Source organism: Apteryx mantelli, unplaced genomic scaffold (assembly GCF_036417845.1).
Source record: "Apteryx mantelli isolate bAptMan1 unplaced genomic scaffold, bAptMan1.hap1 HAP1_SCAFFOLD_129, whole genome shotgun sequence".
NCBI classification, from domain to species: domain Eukaryota; kingdom Metazoa; phylum Chordata; class Aves; order Apterygiformes; family Apterygidae; genus Apteryx; species Apteryx mantelli.
In genome coordinates this window covers 85,016-111,335 of record NW_027118484.1, presented here as the reverse complement: position 1 = coordinate 111,335, position 26,320 = coordinate 85,016, and the positions used below count along the sequence as shown (strand labels likewise).

Below are 26,320 nucleotides of genomic sequence, written 5' to 3'. Positions count from 1 at the left end.
ATGTACTGTTTTGGGGTTGCAGAAATGTGCATCTTAGTAAGTAAATTTTGTTAGATGTTTTAAATACATTTTTGTCCTTCTGTTTAAGGAAAAAGAGATGCGAAGGCAACAAGCTGTTCTGCTGAAACATCAGGTTGGTATACATTCAGTTGCCAAAACAGCGACAGTGCTAATTCTGAACTAATATTTAAGCTATTTGGGGGAAAACAAATCTTCAAAATATGTCCTTTTAAAATTTCTGGGTTTGATTCATGCACAGTTTTTCTTTCACCTTATGATTTGTTGCTTTGCTTTGGTATTGGGATCTTTTGGGGAATTATAAAGTGGTTTTATGACTTTGTGATTTCTGTTTCATAATGTTGTGCCAACTCTTTCTACCAGGAGTTGGAGAGGCATAGACTAGATATGGTATGGGTATGTTTATTTTTGTACATCTAACACCGCATTGTGATTTGGTTGTGATATGGTTGTCATAGCAATGCATAAAATGTAGCACTGGCTGCTGTCATATTACATACTGCTGCATGGCTTTACAGCACAGTGCATTGCATACATCTGCTTGTATTGTCTGTTAAGAAAAAAAAAGTAAGACATGGCTCAAACGTGTTTATAAATTGAATATGGCAATCTATAAATGAGGTTTTTAACTGGAAATCTACATTACTGATGTCCCAACATAAATTGGACAGCTGTATAAAATCAAGGTTTAAATAATGCAAAATTATTAGGTAGTCACTTGAATATTTTTTGCAAATTGTGTCCCATTCACTGGGAATCAATCCAAAATTTTAAAGTATGATTTGAATTGACCTGCTATACAAATTAGGATCGTGTCTTTCCCAGGTTTGTAGAGAGTGAGCAGACTAGCTTTCAATCAGTGGTTAATACGTAACACTGTAATTAGACAATGAAACATTAAAATGTAGTCCTAGCCTCACTGAAGTAGATGATAAAGTTCCCATAGCCTTTACTGGGGCCAAGATTTACTCTACAGCTTCTAAGGTAGAAAAAACATACTTAATTCTTTAGAATATATCTTCTTACTATATTTGAAATTATCTATGTAATTTATTGAGGGACAAGCATCAGTAAATGCAAGTGTCCTTGTGTATGTATATGCACCACTGCCAGCTTGATTAAAACTGACCTAGAGCTGAGAAAATTCATCACATTAATTTGCTGTTTACTTACAAAAATCATGAAGTCAGAACAATTTTAAGTTGTCAACATTTAGAAAGTTTTAAAATGGCCAGTTTAAAATTTCTGCTCAATTGGCTATTTATTAAGTAAATTGCAAGTTCCCTAATAGCAGATGTAAGGTAACTGACCTGTTCCAGCCAACCATTATGCTTTGTGTTCTGCCAGCTTATGAAGGAGCATCACAACTGACCATAAGTAAATCTGTATGCTTCTGTTTTACACTGTCTCCATGTTCATTGCTTTACCTTTTTGCTTTTGATTGTTCTTGTATTTGCTTTCTAAACCTGAACTAAAACATGCACAGACTTGGCCATTCTTGTCCTATATTTAGTATTTACTGTGACCTGTCTATTAATGCTAAACTTATACTCAACTTTTTTTTTTACTGATACAAAAATGTGTATGAGTTTTGTTCTAATCTTATCTGATTCAATAGGAACGAGAGAGGAGAAGACAACATATGATGCTTATGAAAGCCATGGAAGCACGTAAAAGAGCAGAAGTGAGTATTAACCTCTGAAAGTATGACATTTTATTATTTTCATTTGACGGTAATCTGTAGAAGAGCTATGTCTTTGATTTACCTGTATTTATGAAGAAGTGATGTGTCGCAGGAAGCCAATAACTGCCTAGTCACTTTAGAGTCCTTAGAATTTCCTTGCAAGGAAATTTTTTTCTCCTATTCTTGCTGTTCATTAGTATAATGATGGTAAAGACCTAATTATACTGACTTGTGTAAGTTGTAAAAATCAGACTTGCTAAATAGATTTTTTTTCCATAGCTATCCAGACATAAAAACACATCTTCAGTCTGTGCTTTTTTGTCTTTGCCTGTTGGACAATTCTGATTGTTTTAGAATGTGATTTATATATTAAAAAACTTAATACACCACTAAACTACAGTTTTGCAGTAGATGGACAGTAATGTTTAAAATGCACAAGCTGGTCATTGTTATTACTGAAAAAAGTGTCATTTTAAATGAATTATGGTTTTGTTTTTCTGCAGACTTGTTTTTCCAGGTTAGATGAAGTCTCAAAAATCGTATACTATTACATGAGATTTGGGGAATCTAAAAATTTTTGTAAAAGAGATGTTACATAATATGATTCTATAAAATCTATAGGGTTTTCTGAGTGCAGAAGGGGATGTGTGACTTTTCATGAGTAGAAAGCAGAAACAGAATAGATTTTTTTGTGTGCAGATTTTCTAGATGGTTCTAGATTTGGACCGCTACGAAACCAGGCAGATAAGATTTTTAACCCCTAATAAATTTATTTTTTCTCCTTCAGATAATAGAAAGTATTACTGAGCTACAGAAAATACATATTTAATTTCTTCTTTTGTTTTACTAAAAAAAGTATATATATTTATTTATACATACATATATATATGTAATATATATGTGTAAATAGCCAGAAATTCTGAGTCAAGGGATAGAGAGGCTTAAAGTCCAAAATGCATGTGTTTTGTTTGGTGTACGATCATTTTACCTGTCTTGGTCTAGGATCTAATTTTTAATTTGTTTTCTTTATTCACCATAGTGACATTAAGCTCATAGAAAAAATTACTTCTTTTTTCCTTTTCAAAATTTCAGGCTGTTTTTGATATTCTTCATTTAAATCATCAGGGTTTTTTTTAATTTGCTTTTTTTCTGAAAATACAATCATTTCATAAATGACTGCTCTCTAGTTTTGATGAGTGCTCCTTAGTATTTCTGGTGACTATATATATACATTTTATAAATTTAGTATATCACAAAAGGACCTTATACCCTATGCTTATTATGAGAATAAATGCTAAAGATTAAATACAACTTCTGCGCTATTAAATTGGGTGTCTGTCAGACAACTGAGTTACACTGTTCCTTCTAATGTACTGCAGAATGGAAATGATTCTTATAATTCAAAGGATTGTCTTGCTTATAAATGAAGGAACTCTAGCTGCTTTACTTAAGAGATGATAGAAACAGGATAAAACTCTCATGTCATTGTAATTTTAGAAAATCTTGAGTCTCACTGTGAGTGACTTCATGTATTTTATTTGAGAGATTGCAATTTCTGTTGGCCAGCAACTTCTTGGAGTACAAGTGCACGCACCGCCCCCCCCCCCCCCCAAAATAAAATCTTTTGTTTGATGCCTTGAATCTTACTAGGTGGTTGTTATTTTAAAATAATACATCAGATTTCTCATCAAGATAGTCAACTTCCTTCTCTGTCTTTTCATAGGAATTATTTTGCATTATAGAGTAATTTCATAACAGTCTCATTTCAGAAGTTGCGCTGTAGAACTATTATTTTTTCTGGGGGAAAACATCTAAAATCATGCTGTAGTGACATATACAAAACAAGCTGTCTGATGGTCAAAGATCTCATCTGTACCTGTGGTCACACAGATAGGAGAGTTGCTTAAGCCACTTCTGTGCAGGTGTGAATTTCACTCAGGTTTTGTTGTGCCTGTAGCTTTGGAAATCCCTATAGGTTTGTATGAAGGCAAGAAGAACGTACAGGGGACTCCCCCAGATGTCCGTGAGACTGCAGTTTAGGTCAGCTCCCTGCAGCACCGTCATGCGTCTGCTTGAGCGCACTGATCCTCTCTGGATCAAGTGCTCCCCTGTGGCTCAGCGTGCGGCATGAGAGGGGTTTGCTGCGGCTTTACAGCTGTCTTGCGGCGGGTGAGTGCCCTGCAGCGTGACACTGCCCTGTCTAGGGCTTGCGGAGCATCCCGTCTCTGTGCCTAGGAGGAGGTTCAGGCACGTCTGAGGAACACACCTGACTTTTCTGTGGCAATGTTGTCCTTAAAAACATGTTGAATAGAGCTCTCTGTGACTGAACTCATGCCTCTCCAAAATCCTCTGCACCTTTTTGGTCTCATTGCAACTTTAATGTTGCAGAGACGTTGTGCTGGCTTTCTGTACGCGTGTGAATTTCTTCCACCTGAGGCATCAGAAACCACTATGGCCTAGTCAGGAAAGGTGATAAGAATATATAAAGGATTTCCCAGGATAGCCATGGGTGTATTATTACAAATTCCTAAAATAGTTCCCTTTCATAAGAGGCCAAGCTGGCGAATGTTGATCAGTCCAGCAGCAGATCCAATATGTACAGAAGTTAAAGGACTTGCTGTGACTTTCTCAGTTTTAATTCTCAACCCTAAGGCTTGATCGTTAAAGACAAGCTGAACTAAGTATTCTTAGGTAGTGTTTTGTACCTAAGGTACATCAATTTGCCTGTGTAGAATAACTAGAATAGTCATAATACAGCTGACATGGATGAGCAAGGAGCTCCTGGCAAAACTCAACCAGAAGAAGGAAGTCTACAGAAAGTGGAAAGGGGGACAGGCCACTTGGGATGAATATAGGAATGTTGTCAGAGTATGCAGGGATGCGACGAGGAAGGCTAAGGCCCGTTTGGAATTAAATCTGGCTAGAGATGTCAAGGACAACAAGAAGGGCTTCTTCAAATACATCAGCAGCAAGAGGAAGACTAGGGAAAATGTGGGCCCTTTGCTGAATGGGGTGGGTGCCCTGGTGACGAAGGATGCAGAGAAGGCGGAGTTACTGAATGCCTTCTTTGCTTCAGTCTTTGCTGGTCAGGCCAGCCCTCAGGAACCCCAGACCCTGGAGGCAAGAGAGAAAGTCTGGAGAGAGGAAGACTTTCCCTTGGTGGAGGAGGAGTGGGTTAGAGATCATTTAAGCAAACTTGACACCCACAAATCCATGGGCCCTGATGGGATGCACCCACGAGTGCTGAGGGAGCTGGTGGACATTATTGCTAAGCCACTCTCCATCATCTTTGAAAGGTCATGGAGAACAGGAGAGGTGCCCGAGGACTGGAAGAAAGCCAATGTCACCCCAGTCTTTAAAAAGGGCAAGAAGGAGGACCCAGGGAACTACAGGCCAGTCAGCCTCACCTCCATCCCTGGAAAGGTGATGGAGCAGCTCATCCTGGAAGCCATCTCCACGCATGTGGAGGAAAAGAAGGTGATCAGGAGTAGTCAGCATGGCTTCACCAAGGGGAAATCATGCCTAACCAATCTGATAGCCTTCTATGATGGAATGACTGGCTGGGTAGATGAGGGGAGAGCAGTGGATGTTGTCTACCTTGACTTCAGCAAGGCTTTTGACACTGTCTCCCATAACATCCTCATAGACAAGCTCAGGAAGTGTGGGTTAGATGAGTGGACAGTGAGGTGGATTGAGACCTGGCTGAATGGCAGAGCTCAGAGAGTTGTGCTCAGTGGCACAGAGTCTAGTTGGAGGCCTGTAGCTAGCGGTGTCCCCCAGGGGTCAGTCCTGGGTCCAGTCTTGTTCAACTTCTTCATCAATGACCTGGATGAAGGCACAGAGTGCACCCTCAGCAAGTTTGCTGACGATACAAAACTGGGAGGAGTGGCCGATACGCCAGAGGGCTGTGCTGCCATTCAAAGAGACTTGGACAGGCTGGAGAGGTGGGCAGAGAGGAACCTCATGAAATTCAACAAAGGGAAGTGCAGGGTCCTGCACCTGGGGAGGAATAACCCCATGCAGCAGTACAGGTTGGGGGTTGACCTGCTGGAAAGCAGCTCTGCTGAGAAGGACCTGGGAGTGCTGGTGGACACCAAGTTAAGCATGAGGCAGCAATGTGCCCTTGTGGCCAAGAAGGCCAATGGTATCCTGGGCTGCATCAGAAAGAGTGTTGCCAGCAGGTCGAGGGAGGTGATTCTCCCCCTCTACTCAGCCCTGGTGAGGCCCCATCTGGAGTACTGCGTCCAGTTCTGGGCTCCCCAGTACAAGAGGGATGTGGCACTACTGGAGCAAGTCCAGCGAAGGGCCACAAAGATGATTAGGGGACTGGAGCATCTCTCTTATGAGGAAAGGCTGAGAGAGCTGGGCCTGTTTAGCTTGGAGAAGAGAAGGCTGAGAGGAGATCTTATCAATGTGTACAAGTATCTGAAGGGAGGGTGTCGAGAGGATGGGGCCAGACTCTTTTCAGTGGTGCCGAGCGACAGGACGCGAGGCAATGGGCACAAACTGAAACACAGACACTTCCATCTTAACATGAGGAAAAACTTTTTCACTGTGAGGGTGACAGAGCACTGGAACAGGTTGCCCCGAGAGGTGGTGGAGTCTCCTTCTCTGGAGATATTCAAAATGCGCCTGGATGCAATCCTGTGCAATATGCTCTAGGTGACCCTGCTTGAGCAGGGGGCTTGGACTAGATGATCTCCAGAGGTCCCTTCCAACCTCAGTGATTCTGTGATTCTGTGATTCTGTGATTCTGTGACATTTATTTTAACTGTAAATCCTCAAAATAATTTCTCATACATTTCCCTTGTTACATTTCAAATACTTAGTCAAATTTCAAACAAAAATGAAAAAATTGATCCAAAAATTGTTACAGAGTATGCTTTAATTTGTCATTATTGTTTTCTGGAAATATAGTTGATATTGAAGATTAATCATGGGAAAAAATCTGTTCTTAAATTTTCATGTATTTTTAGGATTACTTCCATATTCAAGATAATGTGCAGTGTAAAATTAATTAGACATATTTACAGAAAAGTTATAACAGCAAAATAATACATCAGATTTCTATACTCCTTGCTTTCTTAAAATCCCAGCCTTTAGTTCCAAAAAATTTCAGAAGCAGCTTTGATTAGGAAAAGACCTGTGGGGCAGATCCTCCAACTCAAATATTGGGAAAACAGCTCTTGCTCCCTTCATGAAAGCTCAGGTCAGCTTGCTGCTCTAGAGCATAGCATGATCCAAAACCGAGTGTAGACACTTCCTTGCACACACTGAAACAGCAATGGTTTTTATATTCATGAATGAATTTTTGTGTAATAATGAGAATATGTCTTTTAAAAATTCCAAACTATTTTGCAACAAATCAAGAGCTCCTGTAAGGGAATAAATCATTTATGTGTATAGCACTTGCATGTAACATAGATAACTCATTAGAAGGATGCAGAAAGCAATATGGGAAAAGTGCAGAAGTCCTTAGACTTGGCCTAGAACAACAGTTGTAACAAAATTGCTGATGTTAGTGACTGGGGTAGGTAGTTTGAGAAAAAGCCTGTTTTGCAGGAATACTGTATCCTGCTTATTCAGCTTATGCTGCAATAATTAAAGTGTTACTAGATAAAATACCTCAAGCAATATTTTTACTTCATTGGTTTGAAATGAAGAAATAGCTTGTATTGCTTTATAGACTGTAGGAATAAAAAGACATAGTAAAATTATGTGGGGGAGTAGCATTGATGGTAAATCCAGAAGTACTGTGCAGCGCTATTGATTAAACTTTTGTTAGACCATCATAAGCTAGTTTATATCTCAGCCGGTCCTGAGGCTGTCTTCAGATTTAATCCTGATATTCTCTTAAGAGGGGATATTGATGCTCAAACATTATCAGTCATTTTTTTTATTCTATTTTTTATGGAGTTCTCTATATGAAATACTAAGATTCTTAACAATGGTGACATTAATAAAGTACAGGTAGTTACGCAATTGAAATAGAGTAATTATCACTATAGGGTGTGGTTGTTGAGAAATTGTTAAAATATTTTTCTCAGATAGTAAAGAACAGTCATGAATTTAAATTAAAGTAAGAGGCCAAAACAACAACAAAAAAATAATACTGAGGTGCAATGAAGAATTTCAGGGTTAACGCCTCTTAGTCTTTGTTGAGAAGTTGGATTAAATTGTTTCTGATCTTCCTAGTAGTTCTTAAAGAGCATGGTATTCCATAAGATAAACTGGAAAGGAAGATTAATGGCAGGATTTTCATGATGATATTTTTATAAACTAAAATCCGAAATTTGTTCCTGGCACAGATTGCTTTGATAAGTGGTAACAGTTACATCAAGAGTCTAAATATATTATTTGCTACTGTTAAGAAAGATTTTTTGGCTTTTATATTCTACTGTGATTTTTTTTTTGTGTGTCCTCCATCTTTTAAATTAATACTGGTGATAAAAATGATGATTTTGGTGCTACTAACATTAACAGAATCAGGGACTTTTCTGTAACATGAAACTCTAATGTTCAGTTACTCTTATACTGGATAAACACAATTAATTGGGCTGTTGCTTCCTCACTTAAAGCCAAATTTTATGGTGTACCCACATTAAAGGTTCCACTTTCCATGTATTTAGTAGAAGTTGCCTGAGAATTTAGGGCCAAGATTTTAGTGGTATGAAGAGTTCCAGATCATATGTTATTACAAGGTTTACATGCAGTCTCTGACGGTGCGTGGATTTTATTTATTCTTGGCTTTCTTGTACTCTTCAGCGTAGCCTTTAGACTTCAAACAGTAGTGTATCATGTAATCACTTCAGTTGTGTAAACAGGGTAGCAAGCTACCATAAGCCTCTGAGCTTTTGTTCCTGTAATTCCCTGAGGTTCAATGAGCAACAAAAGGTTTTTAAGCGTGCATTTATCACTAAGTGGCTTTATCAGCAGTTTTGCAGATGTAACCATAATATGGGAGTACCTCCGGTTTCAGAAGCTGTCTAACAAGCAGTGTGAAATTCGTAGCTTCCAAATGGTTCCAAGGATGGTATATTCTGTCACTGAGGATTTATATTTAATTGCTTAGTGAAAAATACCATTTGAAACTGGCAATTTTATTTAACCTGTCTTCCAGTTTTAAATGTATTATATATAAATTGATCCTTGAACACTGAATATATAAGTCATGATATCCCAGAAAAGTCTATTAATTTGATATTTGTGCAAGTAAAGATGCTAAGAGCTTAATATTATGAAGATGATTTTCACAGAAATAGTAAAGAAAGAATAGATCTGATTTCAAAAAACAGTATGTTCCATTGTCAAAGCCACTATATCTTTTTGTGTTCTATAGCTGGGGTAGAATTTAAATTAAAACAAACTGTTGTGAAAAAATCATTAATTCCATATTTCACATATATTATTTTGGCTGAAAGCATCCTAAATAATACAGTGCACATCTACAGTATTGGTGAAAGTGTAAGTATTTGCTCTCACATACTACTATTTGCTCTCTCCACTAAAATAGAAAACTTTATGTAGATGTACTTTGGATTTTTCTAACAACTCTGGTTGCCTGTATTGTAAGCATTTCATCATACTTGTTTTCATTTTACAACTCTTGGAAACCTTTGTGCAGTAGCTGTGGATTTTTTTCCTTTTTCTGCCTTCTGTGGGTTTTGTTGTATGGATCACTATTTTTAGATAGATATTTTTAGATAAGATTAACCTATGTGAAATTTTATTCATATATTTTAAATTTGGGTACAGGTAGATGTCTTAAGAAACATATTCTTACTTTCAGTTATGTAGAGAACAAAACAAGCAAGGGTCCCAAAAGAATCTCAAGATGCAAAAGTATAAGGTGTTTCCAGTGGACTTCATTGCATATGCTTCTGCACAGAGAATTACAGTCCCATATGTTCTAAAGTTTTATAACAAAATATTTTACAATCTTGAGCTTTACACCTATATTTTCTCAGTATTGTCATTCAAGAAACAAATACTAGTAGAGCCTGTATTCTTAAATATAACACCTCCTGAAAAAATACTACTTCCTACTTCTTATTTCACTAAAAGAAAAATGCTTTTATTTGGATTTCTTTTCCAAATACTTCTAAGTATCAAGGAACTTGGATTTTAGTCATCTGAAGTAGTGGATTTTTTTTCCCACCCACAGACTTTTTATTAAAACTGTTTGAGTTTAATAATACTTTACCATATAATTCACCTTTAAAATATTACCCAGGGTTACTATGAGATATATGTGTTTTACCATATATATTATTAATTAAAATGAGGAGATTAAATAAATTAGAGCTGTGATACTCTGAGCAGAAGAATGCTTCCTGCTCTGCTCATGCCTCTGAGCACAGTGGCTAATACTGCAGCTTGCAGTTGTACTTGACACGGCGAAGAAGTCGTGCATAGAGGTTTGGCTATGAGAGAGTGTGAAGGATGGGCATTTCTCCTTTTTAATGTTGTATGTTTATGATTCCGTTCTAAGAAGGAGCAACATACTTGTTCAAACCGTGACATTCATGCAAAGCTGTTTGCTTATTCACTCTTCTGTAGCTGTACTATGGCATTAATGGGCTTTTGAACATAGGACTCAAATAGCGCCGCCAACCTGGGATGTCCCTGCATTGGGAGGGGGATGCCAGAATCACCCTATTCTCATGCTCATAGACTCGCTGAAACGTTGGTTGGAAGGAACTGCTGGAGGTCACCTCAGTCTGCCCTCCTGCTTTAAGTGAGACTTTGGAGAACGCTAGATCAGGTCAGCTGTAGCTTTGTCAAGCCACGTTGTAAGAACCTCAAAGACTGGAGAGTCCAGAGCTCTCTGGGCAGCCTGCTCTGGTGCTGCACTACTCTCCTTGTGAAAAACCCTAGTAGCTAAGCTGAACCTTCTAAGACGTGAGTTGTGACAGCTGGCCCTTGTTGTATCATCTGGCACTGTTGGAAAATACTCAGCTCTGCCGTCTTTGTAACTACCTGTCAAGCAGTTGCAGGTGCTTGGAGATCACCTGGCCTGCTCTTCACCAGACTGAGTAAGCCCAGCTCCCTCAACTCTTAAGGGTTTTGTACTTCAGGGCCCTGGCCATCCTAGCAGACTTCTGCTGGGACCTCTGCAGCTTCTCCACATCCTTCTGCAGCTGGAGAGCTCAAAACTGGACACTCTTCCATCTCATCAGCACTGAGTAGAGGGACATGTTAGCCTCCATCAGTCAAGCTGCTTTACCCTAAATACCTGGTCACTGTAGGAAATCAGGATGCCAGGCTAAATGGATGAATAGTCTATCCAATGCTCTAATTATTACATTCTTATGCTAATAGAATTAGAGTGTTAAATATTTTTATTGTCAATAAATAATGGTCAGCTCTAATTATATTAATAAAACTTAATGTTTTTGTAACCATGTGCTGTTTTACAAAATACCTTTTTTAATCATAAGTGCAAATCAGAATGTTGTCTCTTCAAATAGCCATATGGTATTTGAAGCATATTTTCTTCTTTTCTTCTGACTAGCCACAGAATGTTGCTAGTGTTCAATAATCAATTTTTAGGAAATTCCAGTTGACTTTGAGACCTTGGTGATTTAATAGAAAAGATAATGAACCATTAAAAAATAAAGTCATTGGGTATTTTCCATTTTAAAATAAAGTTACTGATTTTATATGCTGCTTTAATTCACTGCAATTTTCTGTGAAAGAATATACTGGTAGATGGAGCAAAGCATGAGCAAGTAACATAGGTTTTACGAAACCATCACAAATTTGAGGGCCTGAGAGGATCCTGACGCAGCAGGAAAGCAGCAGCTACTGAAGGGCAGATGGGCAGTTCTGTATGTGACCGCCTTTTCTGTCAGTGTAAGTAAGATTGCTCATCAGAAGATGCTCTTTGTATGCAGCTCATACTTCCAATTTCCTAAAATCTACTAAAGTCTCAAGTAGCAGAGGTCGTTGTCAGCTGCTTTGTTTATGAAATCACAGTGTTCGGACAAGAGAGATTAGGCCGACTTCCTATGCTGATTGAATAATGGGGAGTGATTCTGAATAATATGAATCAGCATAACTTGATTTTATTTATTTATTTATTTTTAGCTCTTTGTCTCCATAGGTGCAAAGTGTGTACAGTCTCTTCACCTTTATGTTGCATCAAATTCTGTATGTGTGTACACACACCCTGCTTGTGTGATCCAAAGAGGTAGTATTGATAGTAGAGAACTGTTGCAGATTCCATATATGGTTTCTTATTCAGTATTTGTATTCCATGTCAGACGCACAGAGGTGTGCAATGAATCATGTAGGCAGAAAAGGCATTTTCAAGGCAACAATATCAGCGCCTAGACATGTGGCAGCAGAACCCCTGGAGCCAGGGATGGGAAGGTCAATTAGAGCTCCAAATGCAGATTCAGCCTTACCAGGTGCCATAGGGTGAGATATAGTTAGTAACATTCTGTATAACATAAATGTAGACAGTATTTGAAGAGAAAAGTGACAGACACTTGGCTTTTCACTTGATTATCCTTGTGTTAATTTTTGCAGAATAAGGTATTAATGACTGTGCAATTTTGAGATTTTTTGCATGCTTAAGTGTGTAGAGATTCAAGGCTAGAAGCTCTTTTGTGCTGCGCAAATCTTTTAGCACTTAACATTTCAAATCCTGACCTGCTTGCTTTATAAATTCATATTTAAAATACAAATATTTAAAATAAAAAAGCTGAAAAAAATAGTTTTAAGTGTTTTGTGAGCTGCTTATATCCATGACCAGTTTATGGAAACTTTGAAAACCGTGTGTTATACAGAGAAGTCTTCTGGACTTCTGCTTTCTTCGGTGGTCCCTGCTTTAGCAGATGGATGTTGTTGTTATCAATGTGTAAATATAGCCTTTATAATCAGCTGCCTTGCATTTATGGCAGTTCTCCCTCCTGTTTCACTCAGTTGTCTTTCTGAAATAGTACTCCAAAGAATCTTGCAGTCTCTGTAAAACTTTATTTTGAACATGGTAAATATATTCAGTACCCATTTCCACGTAGAGAGGAGAAGGAAAAAAGTGAGTATTAAATTTGTTCACAAATTAGATGATTTTGTTCTGTTTGTGTAGCTTCCCCCTTCCCTTTACTTTAATGCAGGTTCCTTAACTGTTCTGGTAATTATTAAGGTTATGTAAGTAGTGCTTTTCAAATTCTTTATTGTTCCACTGTAAGTATAATACATAGGTTTCATTTTCTGCTCTTTTTATTCTATTTAAGGAAAAAGAACGGTTAAAGCAAGAGAAACGTGATGAAAAAAGATTAAATAAAGAACGTAAATTGGAACAGCGAAGACTGGAATTAGAAATGGCGAAGGAGCTAAAGAAGCCTAATGAAGATATGTGCTTAGCAGACCAGAAGGTAATCATAACAACATAAACTTATTTTCTTGCCTCGTGTTTTCGTCTCTTGCACTTGTGACAATAATTAATTCTTCTTGCAGCCACTTCCAAAGCATTCAAGTTTTTTTCTAGATAACTGTATTTGAAGTGTGCATTTATAAATACAAGATAATGCAAACACTGAAGTTATATTGATTTAGGTACTTAAGGACATTTTGTTTAAGAGTTGCCTGCTTCCCAAAAAGCACTTGTGTGATTACTTAAAAAAAAAAATTTATATAGTAGTCTGAATTATTTTTACTGTAAGTGTATGCAGAGTCTGTCACTAAAGAGAAACTAGATAGAGCTTTTCTCATAAGTGTGACTACTCTAAGTTGTTGTTACTCCAACAGATTACACTCCCAGGCTTCTGTATTCTTAGTTCCTGTGTGTGCTTCAGGATTTGCATATCTCAGGTTCAAGCCCTCTCTTTTCCAGAGAATTCCCCTCCCCATACCCCCCAAAGATTTCTCACACCACCTTTATAGTACTTTGGCTCGGAATAGAGCCTGAGAGCCTCTCCTGGCCAAAAAAGTAAGTATTTATTAGTCTCTTAACTCCTATAGTATGTGGAAAGGATAAATATTGGTTCTGTGCAGGTCAACTTTAAATTATATGTACTGCCTGGGACGTGTGGGACAGCTCCTCTACTGCCTTCACCTTCTAATGATGACGTGCTATAGGTCATATGAAACAATTTCAGCAGAATTCCTTCCTTACTGTCAAAAATGTCACTCTTTGAAAGATACTGCTGAGTCTTTCCTTGTTTCTTTCTTACTTTACAGCCTTTGCCAGAGTTGCCTCGCATCCCAGGCCTTGTTCTCTCTGGAAGCACATTTTCAGATTGTCTCATGGTTGTGCAGTTCTTGCGTAACTTCGGTAAAGTTCTTGGCTTTGATGTGAATGTGGATGTCCCTTCTCTGAGTGTTCTTCAAGAAGGTTTGCTAAACATAGGGGACAGCATGGGAGAAGTACAAGACTTGCTTGTAAAGCTTGTCTCTGCAGCTGTTTGTGATCCAGGACTTGTTACTGGATACAAGGTAAAAAAAAAAAAAAAAAAAAAAAAAAAAAAAAAAAAAGTTGTTTTAAATAGTGAAAAACTACATTTATGAATCTATTCTTCATAGTACCTCTTTGACGTCTCTCTGATTTGGATTTCCTTTCTCTTTCCTAATTCTTCTTTTTGGTGTCACTGTTCAGATGTTATCTGAAGACTTTTTATGTCTTCTCAGACTTCTCATTTTCTATAAGTGATATACTCCTGGGCATTTCCTTTACCCTCCATTCTTTTCCTTTCACACCTTCTACATGGGACTGTCACATCTGTGGGCACATCTTTCATGCTTTTTTTTTTCTTTCTTTGATTCTCACCCTCATGTCATTCTCTCAGCATATCTTGCCATTTCTCTCTCCAAAATCTTCTCTCTACTCCTTACTTATTTTACCAAAACTCTGAATCACATCATGATTGTGTTTCTTATTCTCTTCTGTTCTCAAGCTAACATAGCCCTTTTCTACTCCAGACATCTACATAGCGTGCATTGTATGAAGCAGTATTCATCAAGTTTCAGTTGGCCTATGTCTTTTTTCATTTAACCTATTTCATTAATATTAGTATTACCACTGTTGTTAAAAACTTAGAGGGGTGAAGACATCCTGATTTGTTAATCTATTCAAGATTTACAAATGAATAGTTTAAAAAAAAAATCCTGATTGAATTCTAGTGTAAAAAACCCCAAGCACTTCAACTATTTTATATCCGTAATATAGTCTGCAGTGAAAATAATATTTTTTTAAATGTGATTGATTTTCTGAAACACTTTTCTTTTTCTTAGGCCAAAACTATTCTTGGGGAGCACTTACTTAATGTTGGCATCAATCGAGATAATGTGTCTGAGATTCTGCAGATATTTATGGAGGCTCACTGTGGGCAAACTGAGCTTACAGAAAGCTTGAAGACTAAAGCTTTTCAGGCCCATACTCCACCTCAGAAAGCATCAGTACTTGCTTTCCTTGTCAATGAGTTAGCATGCAGTAAAAGTGTAGTAAGGTAAGTTTTTTCCCAAATGTTGTATGTAAAAGTAAGAATATAAAAATGTTATACTTAGAAAACAGTGTGTACAGTATTTGTTGTTACAGTAAGATTCTTGATGCTCTTGTAGTGAAAGTTGAAATCTGCCATTTGTTATTGCTTCTTGTCTTTATTTACTTCTGATATTATGGAAGAGTAGAAATGTTCCATATTTGGTCCGTAAGTTTGTTTTCAAAACTTGGAGCAAAATTCCTCCAGCTATTTTGGGAGTAAAGATGATGTTGATTACGAAGAAATTTGCTAGATTTTCTGGGGAAATAAGAGTTGAATAAGGCTTCTGCAATACCCCGTTTTCCTCCCTGCCCCCCGAGACATCTTTTGTCCAAACACTTTAACTAGATCACAAGCTGACTGTCAAGCCCGATCATCTTGGTAATAGTTCAAGGAAGTATGTGCTTCATTTGTTGTCAATAGTAAGCATTTCATAATTAAGCTACATTAAAATAACATTTAAAAATCCAACAGCACACAGTCAAAAGTTAGGAAATGCCGATCTTAGGGTATAGCTCCACGTGTGTATTTACTGTGGAAAAATCTTTCATGACCTAATTGAGTACTGTTTTGTTGCCCATGTGAATTCTGACTCTTCTGGTACAGTGTGCTTCAAAAGTGAATCCAGGTAGTGTAATAAAAGAATGAAAGAGATTGTGCAATCTGAAGGTTGCCTGCTTCATTTTTTTCAAAGTTGGAGATTAACAAAAGAAGCATACGATTGCAGGAAGAGATAAGACTGAACACCTTTGAAAAAACTGGATTCAGTCTGTGCTGTTCATGTGTATTAGCAGATGTTTAGTCAAAATTATCACAGTAAGGAACAGTTTCCCCTACTCCAACTGCAAAGTCAGATTTATAGAAACGATCATTCAGAACTGAAACTGAGTTGTGCCGTATTTTCCTCATAGAAGCAATTACAGACTGCAGAATCATTGAGGCCAAGTTGTCTCAAAAGTGGGCTCCCAGTCAACTATACTGAAGCACTTTTTTGTGCTTCGGTTTCTACACTAGAAAATGGACATTTGTTTGTAGATCACATGGATCTTAGAATATCGTAGATGTGCCTGTGATAATTTTGTTTTCAGTGCAGGCCTGGATACTTCTTACCATACTATTTCCCGTACTTCTGGCAAGTATGGCTGGAGGCTCAGCATTGAATGGGAACAAGGAAAAGAAGTGTCTAATTCTTTGACATACCTCTAATGGAAAGAAATATTACATGATAATGTAATTAAAGGCTGTCTCATAGTGCATGTACAGCAGGACACTGTTGGAACTTTGTAGCTTTAAAATGATTTATTGTGCATTTTAGACATTTCTTCAAGAGAATTCTTTGATACATGGAAAGTATCTGTACATATGTATATGTCAGACAAAGATATGTAAGTTCACAGTTAATGGTATTTCTTGAATTACTTTGGGTTATTTTGTCTTTGACAGTGAAATTGATAAAAACATTGATTATATGTCAAACTTAAGGAGAGATAAATGGATGGTTGAAGGCAAACTTCGGAAGTAAGTTTTATTTCCTTAAATATTACAATATATTGCTTTTTTGCATTTGCTCAAATATACTGCTGTATAGGCAATTCGTTCTAAAGACAAAATCAACTCATTCAATTACAGGTTTACCAAGAAGTCAGTAATTGCACTGCTAAGTTAAGATGGGATATGAATTTAGAATGGCCCAGTGCCAGTTTTTTTACAGTAAAACTATTAAAGATGCATGAAATTCAGAGGGTTGGTGTCCCTCAAAATTGGAGGAAGGTCATGTCCATTTTGTACTCTTTCAAAAAAGTAATGTATTTTCCTACTAGAATGTTACTGAAGCAGTCAAATTGCTATATACATTATCAGAGTTTATTTGTACCTATCATACTTACCAGTGTTCATTCTGAAATGTGTTTTATGAAGATATAATTTTCCTACAACATATCCATAAAATTTTGCCAGTTTGATAACTGTATTATGCTATCTTAGTGTTTCCAGTCTGCCTATGTTGCATTATTCCCTATAGTTAGGGTTCATATGTAGAATGCAGACACTGAGATATGTGTATATTTTTTATTTAAGGTAAAAATTGAAACTTTTTAAGGGTTGTCAGCTTCATATCCACTGTTCTCTCATCCTACAAGACAAAATTCCATACAGCAAGCGAAATGGCTCCAGGAAGCTAGAAGGCATAAAGTTCATGAATCACAGGGGGTAAAAATGCATAGCCAGACTCCACTTCTTTTTTTTTTTTCCTTTTTTTTTTTTTTTTCCTTTTTTGTAGTCGTCTTTACCTCTTACCAAGCAGCACTGAATCCTTTTTTAGTCCTTGCTTCAGGTACTTATGTTTCTAATCTTATTTCTCCCTTTTTTCCCTTTGATATATCTCAGAAGGAAGAAAGAAGAAGTAAAGAAGAAGAGCAAGAGGGAGGTAGAGGAAAAAATGAGACCAATAAAAAGAAATTCTCTACTAATACTGGAGATACCAGTCTACACAGGGTTAATGTATTTTGTCTCTTAGGACAATCCAAAGACCTTCTCCTGTCTTTATCCCAAAAGGCCTATCCCTTCTATGGGATGTAGTTAAAACAGATTTGCTGAATTTCTAATGTAGCCAACTATCCATTAATGAAATGGGACCCTTAGCTGTCCTTGTCTACTTGGGGACTGTTTATAGTCTTCTTTCTCTCCCTCCATCAAACTGTAAGTACTTGTAGATACTGGATCCTCCCTTTTCTCTCATCTCCTCTTCTTTTCTCTCCCTTCAGCCAGTGGGTATAATACCCTGATGACCCAAGCCCCTCTTCCTTTCCACAATCATTTCTCTATTTCTTGCGTTTTCCCCTCATGTGTGAATTCGAGGTTTCAGTAGCCCTGTCCCCATCTTCAAGCGTAAGTATCGTGGGAGTGATCCAAGACTTTGTGTTTCTACTTCTTTCAAGTCACTGGACTTGATTCATCTCTTTCATCCTTGGTTCAAAATCTTTGGATATTCCACCGTTTTTCTGATGAATTCTCAGAAGTTTTTTAGAAGAGTGTTCATTGATCGGTCTTAAACAATATTCTCTTTATTTTATCAGCTAGTATGCTTTCATAAACCCTAATAACTATTCTGGGGCTTCTCTGAAAAGAAATTTGCCCATTAGTCTTCTGTTCAGTCTTCTTTCTGCTTCCAGACTTCATTCTTATGCATGTTATCTTCCCCATCCATTTCAAAGCCCAGGCTAGTTTCAAAGCGTCCCAGTCCCAAACAGGTTTGTATAGGAGTATCTCATCTCTTGACTACTTGCTGGGTGATCAAGGAATATGTGTACACTTCTTGTATGCACAAAAACCTTTACAAAACCCTCAAAACACAAGCCCATCATGTGTGGAAAGTTTATAGCAGTAGCATAAAGGATGCTGCGGAATGGGCTCATTTCAGCTCTGCCTTGTTTACCAGATTATGTGTATTTTTTGTGGTAAATATTCATACCACCATGTCCAGACTGTCCTGAAGTATATCTTAAGTGGCATAAGAAAAGATTCTACTTGTCAGAAGGGGAATTTTCACTAATGGATTATATTCTCCGCTTACATCCCCATTGCTTGTAATACTGGCTTCCCGCACTGGACACTGGAAAAAAAGGAACATGGAATGCTGTGTTTATAAGGCTTAAAAAGCAACATTAGAATCCCAGGTTGGAAGAAGGAATCGTTGTGTTACAGCCTTTCGGCAGGCTTTTCTTTGCTTACTGTATGCAACAAAATTCCTTGATACGTGTAATTTTTGTGGTCTGAAACTGAATTCTGAGCTGCCTGCACTACTTTTTCTAGTGGTTTGATGGTCAGTGAGAGACTGCATCTAATTCTTTCTCTATGACATTTAGTAGTAAATCTTGATACTAACCACAGTTTCTGTAAAGACATCCATCTCATCAGATCAATTCATCTTTCTTTGTGCTTTCTGTATCACAACAGTTGTCAGAAGACTGTCTCACCTGGGATGATTCAGCTACTTTTGTTACTAGATACCATAGTTTCAGCTTCTCTTTTTCTATTACATGTCTTCTCCTCGACATCCTTTTTTTAGCTTGATCAGTGTAAAGGGAACAAAAATAAAATGTTGCTATTTGAAGGATTAGTTAATACTTGTTTCTTTACAAAACCTTGAAATACTGCAGAATAAGGTTTTCACTGCAAGGTTGTTCTTTTTAATGTGCCATCACTATGGCATCCTCTTTGTAAGTTAATTCCTTTCCTGTGGGGCCAGTTCAGCTGTAAATTATAATGGTAAATCAAGAACATTGTTGTGTGATAGGAATTAGGATAGGAATTACACCCTGAGTTCAGGTAGGCGTTGGAAATTCTGATTTGGAATACTTCCATATTTTGAGGCCCAAGCTGAAGTATGTACAAAGGGCCTGAGGTTTAGAATTTCTTTACCTTGCTATTTCTTAGTATTTGAGTTATGTGCAAAAACCTTGAGGGAGGCTTGAAAATTCAGTCAAAAGGTGCGTTCTCCTTCCACAACCTAGTAAACATTACAGGTTGGATTAGAGTAGGTTTAAGTTGCGTACCTGACTATGTAATGGGCCACCCGCTCTTCTTTATAGGCTAGTAGACTTTATAATGCTCACCACAGTTACAGAAGTCCATTTGGTATATACCTGAAAACTGGGAAGATGAAACAAACAGTTTTCTGAGGGAAGGTTTTCCTCTCTAATTGAGCCATATGTCCAGGTAGCAGCAGGAAAATTATGCCACCTTTTGACATACTGGAACATTTGCTAAGTCAGGCTGTCGTCGGGTTCTGCCTTTGCGCTATGCTGGATGCAGATGCTGCCTTCCGATGCTTGTGGTGCTATCAGAGAGCGTCTGATTCATTTCCATCCTTCTCGTTTGTAGTGTCGTGCAGGCATCCTGTGGCGCCTGGCAGCGCTGTATCGCTGTATTTACTTTCAGCAAAAGCCTTTTTGCTTGTCCTCCTTTCCTTCAGGTGTGTGAAGGAGTCGTGGTTGTTCATCGTGCCAGCCTTTGACTGAATTGTCTTCCAGATTATCTTTGGTTTGTCTCTAAAGTTGTCCAGTCACACAGCAATCGGGCCGAACATTGAGTAGTAGCTTTGTTCAAGAGTTAATTGCTGTGTGTAGGCAGGAATTTCCAGTCCAGGTGATGAGGATTGATGATATGAAATTATCCTAGTAAATAGGATAACTTAAAACAAACAAAAAAACAAACAAAAAACCCCTTAAGTAACTCAGTGGAAGCCTGAGTAATATTGATGTTCAATGAGACTAAGGCTTTTTTGCACCAGAGCTGAAAATAGTACTTACTTTCAAAATCACTAAAAGCCTTGAGAAAATATATTTAATCCAAGTATCTTAAATAGCTATAAAAATCTGTGTTTCTATTGGAAAAATAGAACTGTAAAACTTTCTAAATCCTCCACTGCATTAAAAAAATTCTGTTTTCAAGCAGACAAAAGCCCCCTTGATGATTTCCTGCTAACAGTCTTTTTAAAAAGTGCTGCCACCAGTTCAGCAGCGACAGCTTCATTTCAGCCTGTGCCGTTCAGCGCTGGCTCGGTGCATCAGCATGTCAGAAGGCTGATGTGTTTGTCAGTGTTCCTCTGGCAAGAGCTTGGTACTTTTACAACACTCATCGTAGCAGTAGCCACTTGCTGTATGGAATATTGTTTTGTAGGATGGGAAGAGAGAGAAGTACGACAAGGGAAAATTACATACTGGTAATTGTGTTTGTCGCGACCGTTCTGCTTTTCCCATCCTACCTTCTTCCAGCCATCTCTTACAAAATCTTTGTCTTTTCTGCACGTGTTTATGAATCTCTTCTGAGGCAGTTGCGTTTTTGGTCTGCATTATAAATGACTGGTTAGGCCTGGCTATTTATACCTCCTGTGATTCAGCATGTTTGCCTGCTAGCTTCCTGATAGGTGGAACTATAATATTGCTGTGTGGAATCTTGTCTTATAGGATTTTTATAGAAGAAGAAGGTCTACAACAACCATAATTACTGGTATGTAAGTTTCCTTTTTCTTTCATAAAAGGAAAAAATGAGTTTGAGTAAGTCCTAGAGTTGAGTACTCCTGGGAGTTTAGGCAGTTAAGATTTCACAGAAGAGAAGGTTTGTCCTAGAAAGAAAAGGTCAACCAAAGCGCTATACTGAAGTGAAAAAATAATATAATAAAATAAAAACACATAAAAATCTGTAGTTCAAATTTTAAGCCAACCTTGCTGTCAGCCATGTAATTGTAAAACTTTTGTGCTCCAAGTTAGGATTTCTGCTGCTGCTTCTTCTTTTTTTTTTTTTGTCAGGTATTTTATGATAAAATTTTTAAACATATGTATAAAACAAAAGGTTATTCAATAGACGAAAGAGTTGAAATGGTTCTCTTCTCTAGTCAGCTGTCCTGACTTCTCAAAACTCGTCTTGTGTTACATTTCTTTTAAACAGCTATGCAGTAAAATTCACCTAGGAGAAATGGAAATTCTATGCAGAACTGAATAAAGGGTTTAGTGCTTCTTTTATTAACCTGAATTTTTCTTGTTGGTTAATGGCAATAAAGAGTGAGATAACAGAATGTCAGTGTAGAACAGAAGAGCTAATTTGAATCTAAAATTACTTTCCATCACATATGAAGAAAGATAAGCTTATGCCACAAACATACTCCATAACTTCAGCTCCTTATCATGTGTTTAAAGGCTTAGAATCATTCATGCCAAGAAAACTGGCAAAAGAGATGCTACAGGAGGTGGTGATGTAGGAGAGGAACAACACTCCTTGGAAACACCGACGCCAGGCCGCAAACGCAGAAGAAAGGGTGACAGTGATTACGATGACGATGACGATGATGATAGTGATGATCAGGCAGATGAGGATGATGAGGATGAAGAGGACAAAGAAGATAAAAAGGGAAAGAAGACAGAAGTTTGTGAGGATGAGGTGGGGGATTTCAACTTAGTTAATTCTGTTTCATTCTATTTAAAGCCTATTTTCTTTCTGTTTCTCTGCATTATGGCACCATTTTCCCAAAATGCTACAGTAACAAGGAGGAAAGAATAGTTTATCTCCAATATTTTAAAATTTTTGAAATAAGTTTTTCTTCCTGACTATGTTTTCTTTTTTTATTAGCTTATATAGTATGGGTTTGTGGGTTTTTTATTTCTTTGCTTTGGCTTAGTCTTAATTTTCCTGACATTCTGAAAGATTGTACCAGATTCAGGGAGCCCCAGCTTTGTTAATAAATGAGCATAACTGCAATTTTCCCTTAGTGGAGAGTAAAGGTCATTTATTAATTAACAAAATAGTAAAGTGTAAAATTGTATGAAATGTCTATTATAAAGTTTGCCTGTGCCCTTACTGTTTTATTTTTTCACAGTTTTTCTAAGCTAGTGAGTATGGGAGAAAATACATTTCTCTGTTCAAGTGACCACAAAATGATAAAGTTTACTAGCAATATCAGATAAAATGTAGGAAGGATTATTAAAATATTTTTAGCCTCTTAAGCTGAATTGTCTCTACTACAGTCAAAATGCATTTTTGGTATAAGTGCCTATAAGACTCACCTTGGAAGTCTAACAATGTTCTCACTGGATGAAACCTGATGAAAGAGCCAAGGAATACCAAATACTAAATTTCAGCACTGACTGTTTCACTCACTGCCAGAAAACGATCTGCTTGTGCTAGTTTATTGAACAAAGGAGGAAGGTTTTGGGGGCGTTGTGGATATGGTTGCTTGAACAATGTACGTATGCAACATGAGGTTTGCGCTCAAATCTTTGCAAACACTTAAATAGAAATCAAACCAGGCTCTAGGGTAGGAATAGCCCTTTTTGCTGCTGTTATGGATTCGTTTCACGTACAGCTTAATGTGCATGACTTTAAGAGAGTACATAAGAGGTATACCACAAAGTTTTTGCAGATTAATACTTAAGAAGTAAACATAATTTCTATTAAAGTATCTTAATCTCACATCTTCGCATTATCTTTTTCCCTTACAAACAATACTTCCTTACTCCATTTTTCCCTTACAAACAATACAGACTCGTATTTTGATGCACTGGGCAATTCACAGAGAAAAGCCTTCTGAAGAAAAAGATTTAGTGCTTCCTGTTCATTTTCTGGTATACCAGAAGTTCCATTGCATTCATGCTATATGTGATATTTCAGAAGGCTGCGCTCTGGTATGTTTTTACAGAACTATGAAATACAAGACCAGTATCTCATGGTGTTGGTAGTCGGGAGCTCTTAGGATTTTGATTGTATTCTTTGGAAACTTCCTGTTATTCCCAAAGAGTTTCTTGAAATAGTTAAAACTCTTCAAATGGGAATTATTCATATTTTTAACCATGTCAAGAAGAAAGGAGCCATAGACTTTAATCATGGGTGCGTTCCTCTTCAAAAATCAGTAAGATAAATACCAGGACTCTTACAGCAGATTTGTCACTTAAAGCAGCTCTGCAATTTTTTTCAAACATCGAAGTAAGATGCAAGTGCTCTTTGACCAAAGACTGATCAATAAGATTGTGACAAATTCCATTATTTAATGTATGAAAAACACTTAGAAACAAATTTGCATATCCAAAAACTATGTAGAAACTAAGATTAAGTTACATGGTTCGAAGTTTCATCTGCAAGCTCAATTATTTCCTTCTGTAAAAGAATGTTTTCAAAAAAATCAGCTGGCTGCCTGCTGCTCTCCTACATATGTATCTGGGATGCTATGGAAAGATTCAAAATATATATTTTTTTCTGGTTATGTTGATCCTAGTCAAACATGTTCAACAAGCACAAAATTTGAACTTTTTTACCCTTAGACGTATGTATGCAGTGTTTGCTTAAATATTTGAATTCTGAAATAGCCTTGTAGAATTTTCCTCTCTGATTTGACACCTCATTTTCTGTTACATCTTTTTCTATTACAATATTAGTAAGATGTGGTAGTATGGTGTTACCCTGGAATAAATTTGCGTGACGTTATATTTGGTAATTATAGGATGATGGGGACCAGACAGCAAGTGTTGAAGAACTAGAGAAACAGATTGAAAAATTGACCAAGGTGAGAGATTTCCATCTATTTTTAGTTATAATACAAATCTGATTGCTGGATGCCGTGAGTTTGAATGTTATCCATTATTTTCCAGTGGTCCCTCTTAAGACAAATTGAAAATGGGATGAGCTTTCATTTAATGAAAACACGAAATGATGCTAATGTTTATGACATTTAAATTGTGAGTTTAAGCCAAAGAATGAATGATGGTTGCACTGGTGGTTTTGACTTAAAATACAATTGGAAAGCTGTTAATAATATTTTAACATATGTCCTCAAAAAAAGGTGATATCATCAGAATTATCCAGACCTAATTGTTACACTTCTGTTTGTTGATCTTAGGAAGGGACAATCAAACTTTATGTATGAGAAGCAATGGGATTTTCACTATGCAAATACAATTAGAGTTGTCCATTCCCTCCTACAATTGGCTAATCTCTGCAACTATATTCCCAGTCAATACAGAGAGAACTGTCTTTGCTTCATATTTTAAGAGGAGTAACAGGGTGTAATAGTAAGAGAAACAATAGATAAGAAAGATAGAATGGTGTAGGTTGGGCTACAGTTATGACCCATGTTTTTATTAACTAGTTTAATCTGTATATTAGAAAATTCATCATTTCAGACGTTGTCTCCTGGTTTCTTTTTTACTCCAAACTGTAAGAAATCAGCAGTCCAGAATGATACCTGGCTTCTAAGAGTGCCAATTTTGCATGAAAAAGAAATAAAACGTCTTTTAGACTCCCCTCAGACAGTTATTTGTGTTTGAATACAGGATTCAGTTTCAGACATTACTGTTCTCATCTTTTTTTGAACCAGTTGAAATATCTCATTAGTTACCCATCAGAAGCTACAGTATCTCACGCTGTTTGGCTGTCTTCACTGCTCTGTGTACTGTTTGTTGTTCTCTGAGAGTCAGACAAGTCCTACCATTGCAAAATGCATCCTTAAAGCAAAGCTGATAAACTTAAGCTGAATCAAGAAGTGATTGAATTGATTATTTAAAGCCAGCTGTCTAAGTAAAATTGTCAATTCTGGGTAAACTACCACATAACACATGGAAAAATATCTTTGGTAAAAGAGCTTGCTCATGTGATCCTATAGCTTCTGTTCAGTGTGGTAGCAAGGAGATATTTTCTGTTGTAACGATTGAATTTTTTTTCTATTGAATTATAATGCTTTTCCTTTTATAAAACAGCAACAAAGCCAGTACAGAAAGAAGTTATTTGAAGCTTCACACTGTTTACGTTCAATGATGTTTGGTCAAGATCGTTACAGGCGCCGGTATTGGATTCTGCCCCAATGTGGTGGTATTTTTGTAGAAGGCATGGAAAGTGGTGAAGGTAAGAAACATAGAGGAATAGTTTCATACCAAGGCATACTGCCAGTCTCTGTTGGCTATAATTTTATGGGTCAAGGACTCTAGGCTTCACCTTCAACCAAAGGTCAAATAAGGTAACCTTCAGAAAACGTCACTGTTGATACGGTGTTCTCTAATAATATCTTTCTGATTGTGAGAGTGTTGATTTCTCTTTTCAAATGAGGATTCATATTTTGCAAGTTTTGAGTTACTATATTTATGCTTTTTCACATTTGTATGTAGGTGCTTTTTTTTTTTTATACTTTTTCTGAAGTATTTCTCTTTTCTCTATGGCAGTAAACTCTGCATATGGAAACTAGGATGACCATAGAATATATGAAAATGCATTGCTTTTCATTTTTTTCACAGAATATTCTGTGCTCGAAAATTTGATGTGTGTCTGAACAAAAAGTGAAAATTATTTTTTCACAGTGAAGTACTGTGTTTTCTCATCAGTAATATGATTTAGTCTCTGTATTTTCCTCACTGATTGTTCTTTCAACACAGCAAATATTATTTTTGTTAAAATTTAGATACAGTTTTCTGGTTGTGATTGTTACGTACTGCTTGTGATTGAATTTTCTCACACTTTATTGGGTTGAGGCAGAGAACCTGTTTAATCTGACTTACTTTGTGGATATTAGAATTTTTAAATATGAAACTTCATTTTGGTCACAGAACAAATCCTTTCTGATTCTGATTTGGATGGAGCCAAAACTCATTACTCTCAT

General features: G+C 37.0%; 1 protein-coding gene across 1 annotated transcript in view; it reads left to right on the top strand.

The window, feature by feature from the left end:
* The window catches only part of BAZ2B (bromodomain adjacent to zinc finger domain 2B), a 158,347-nt gene that overhangs the window by 118,164 nt on the left and 13,863 nt on the right, over nucleotides 1-26,320 (top strand). The window contains exons 19-28 of the mRNA XM_067316811.1: nucleotides 89-133; nucleotides 382-408; nucleotides 1,637-1,702; nucleotides 12,943-13,083; nucleotides 13,889-14,143; nucleotides 14,939-15,153; nucleotides 16,630-16,704; nucleotides 21,882-22,122; nucleotides 24,176-24,238; nucleotides 25,428-25,572. Of these exons, the coding sequence (XP_067172912.1) occupies nucleotides 89-133; nucleotides 382-408; nucleotides 1,637-1,702; nucleotides 12,943-13,083; nucleotides 13,889-14,143; nucleotides 14,939-15,153; nucleotides 16,630-16,704; nucleotides 21,882-22,122; nucleotides 24,176-24,238; nucleotides 25,428-25,572 (1,273 nt within the window). The remainder of the gene's footprint in view (nucleotides 1-88; nucleotides 134-381; nucleotides 409-1,636; nucleotides 1,703-12,942; nucleotides 13,084-13,888; nucleotides 14,144-14,938; nucleotides 15,154-16,629; nucleotides 16,705-21,881; nucleotides 22,123-24,175; nucleotides 24,239-25,427; nucleotides 25,573-26,320) is intronic.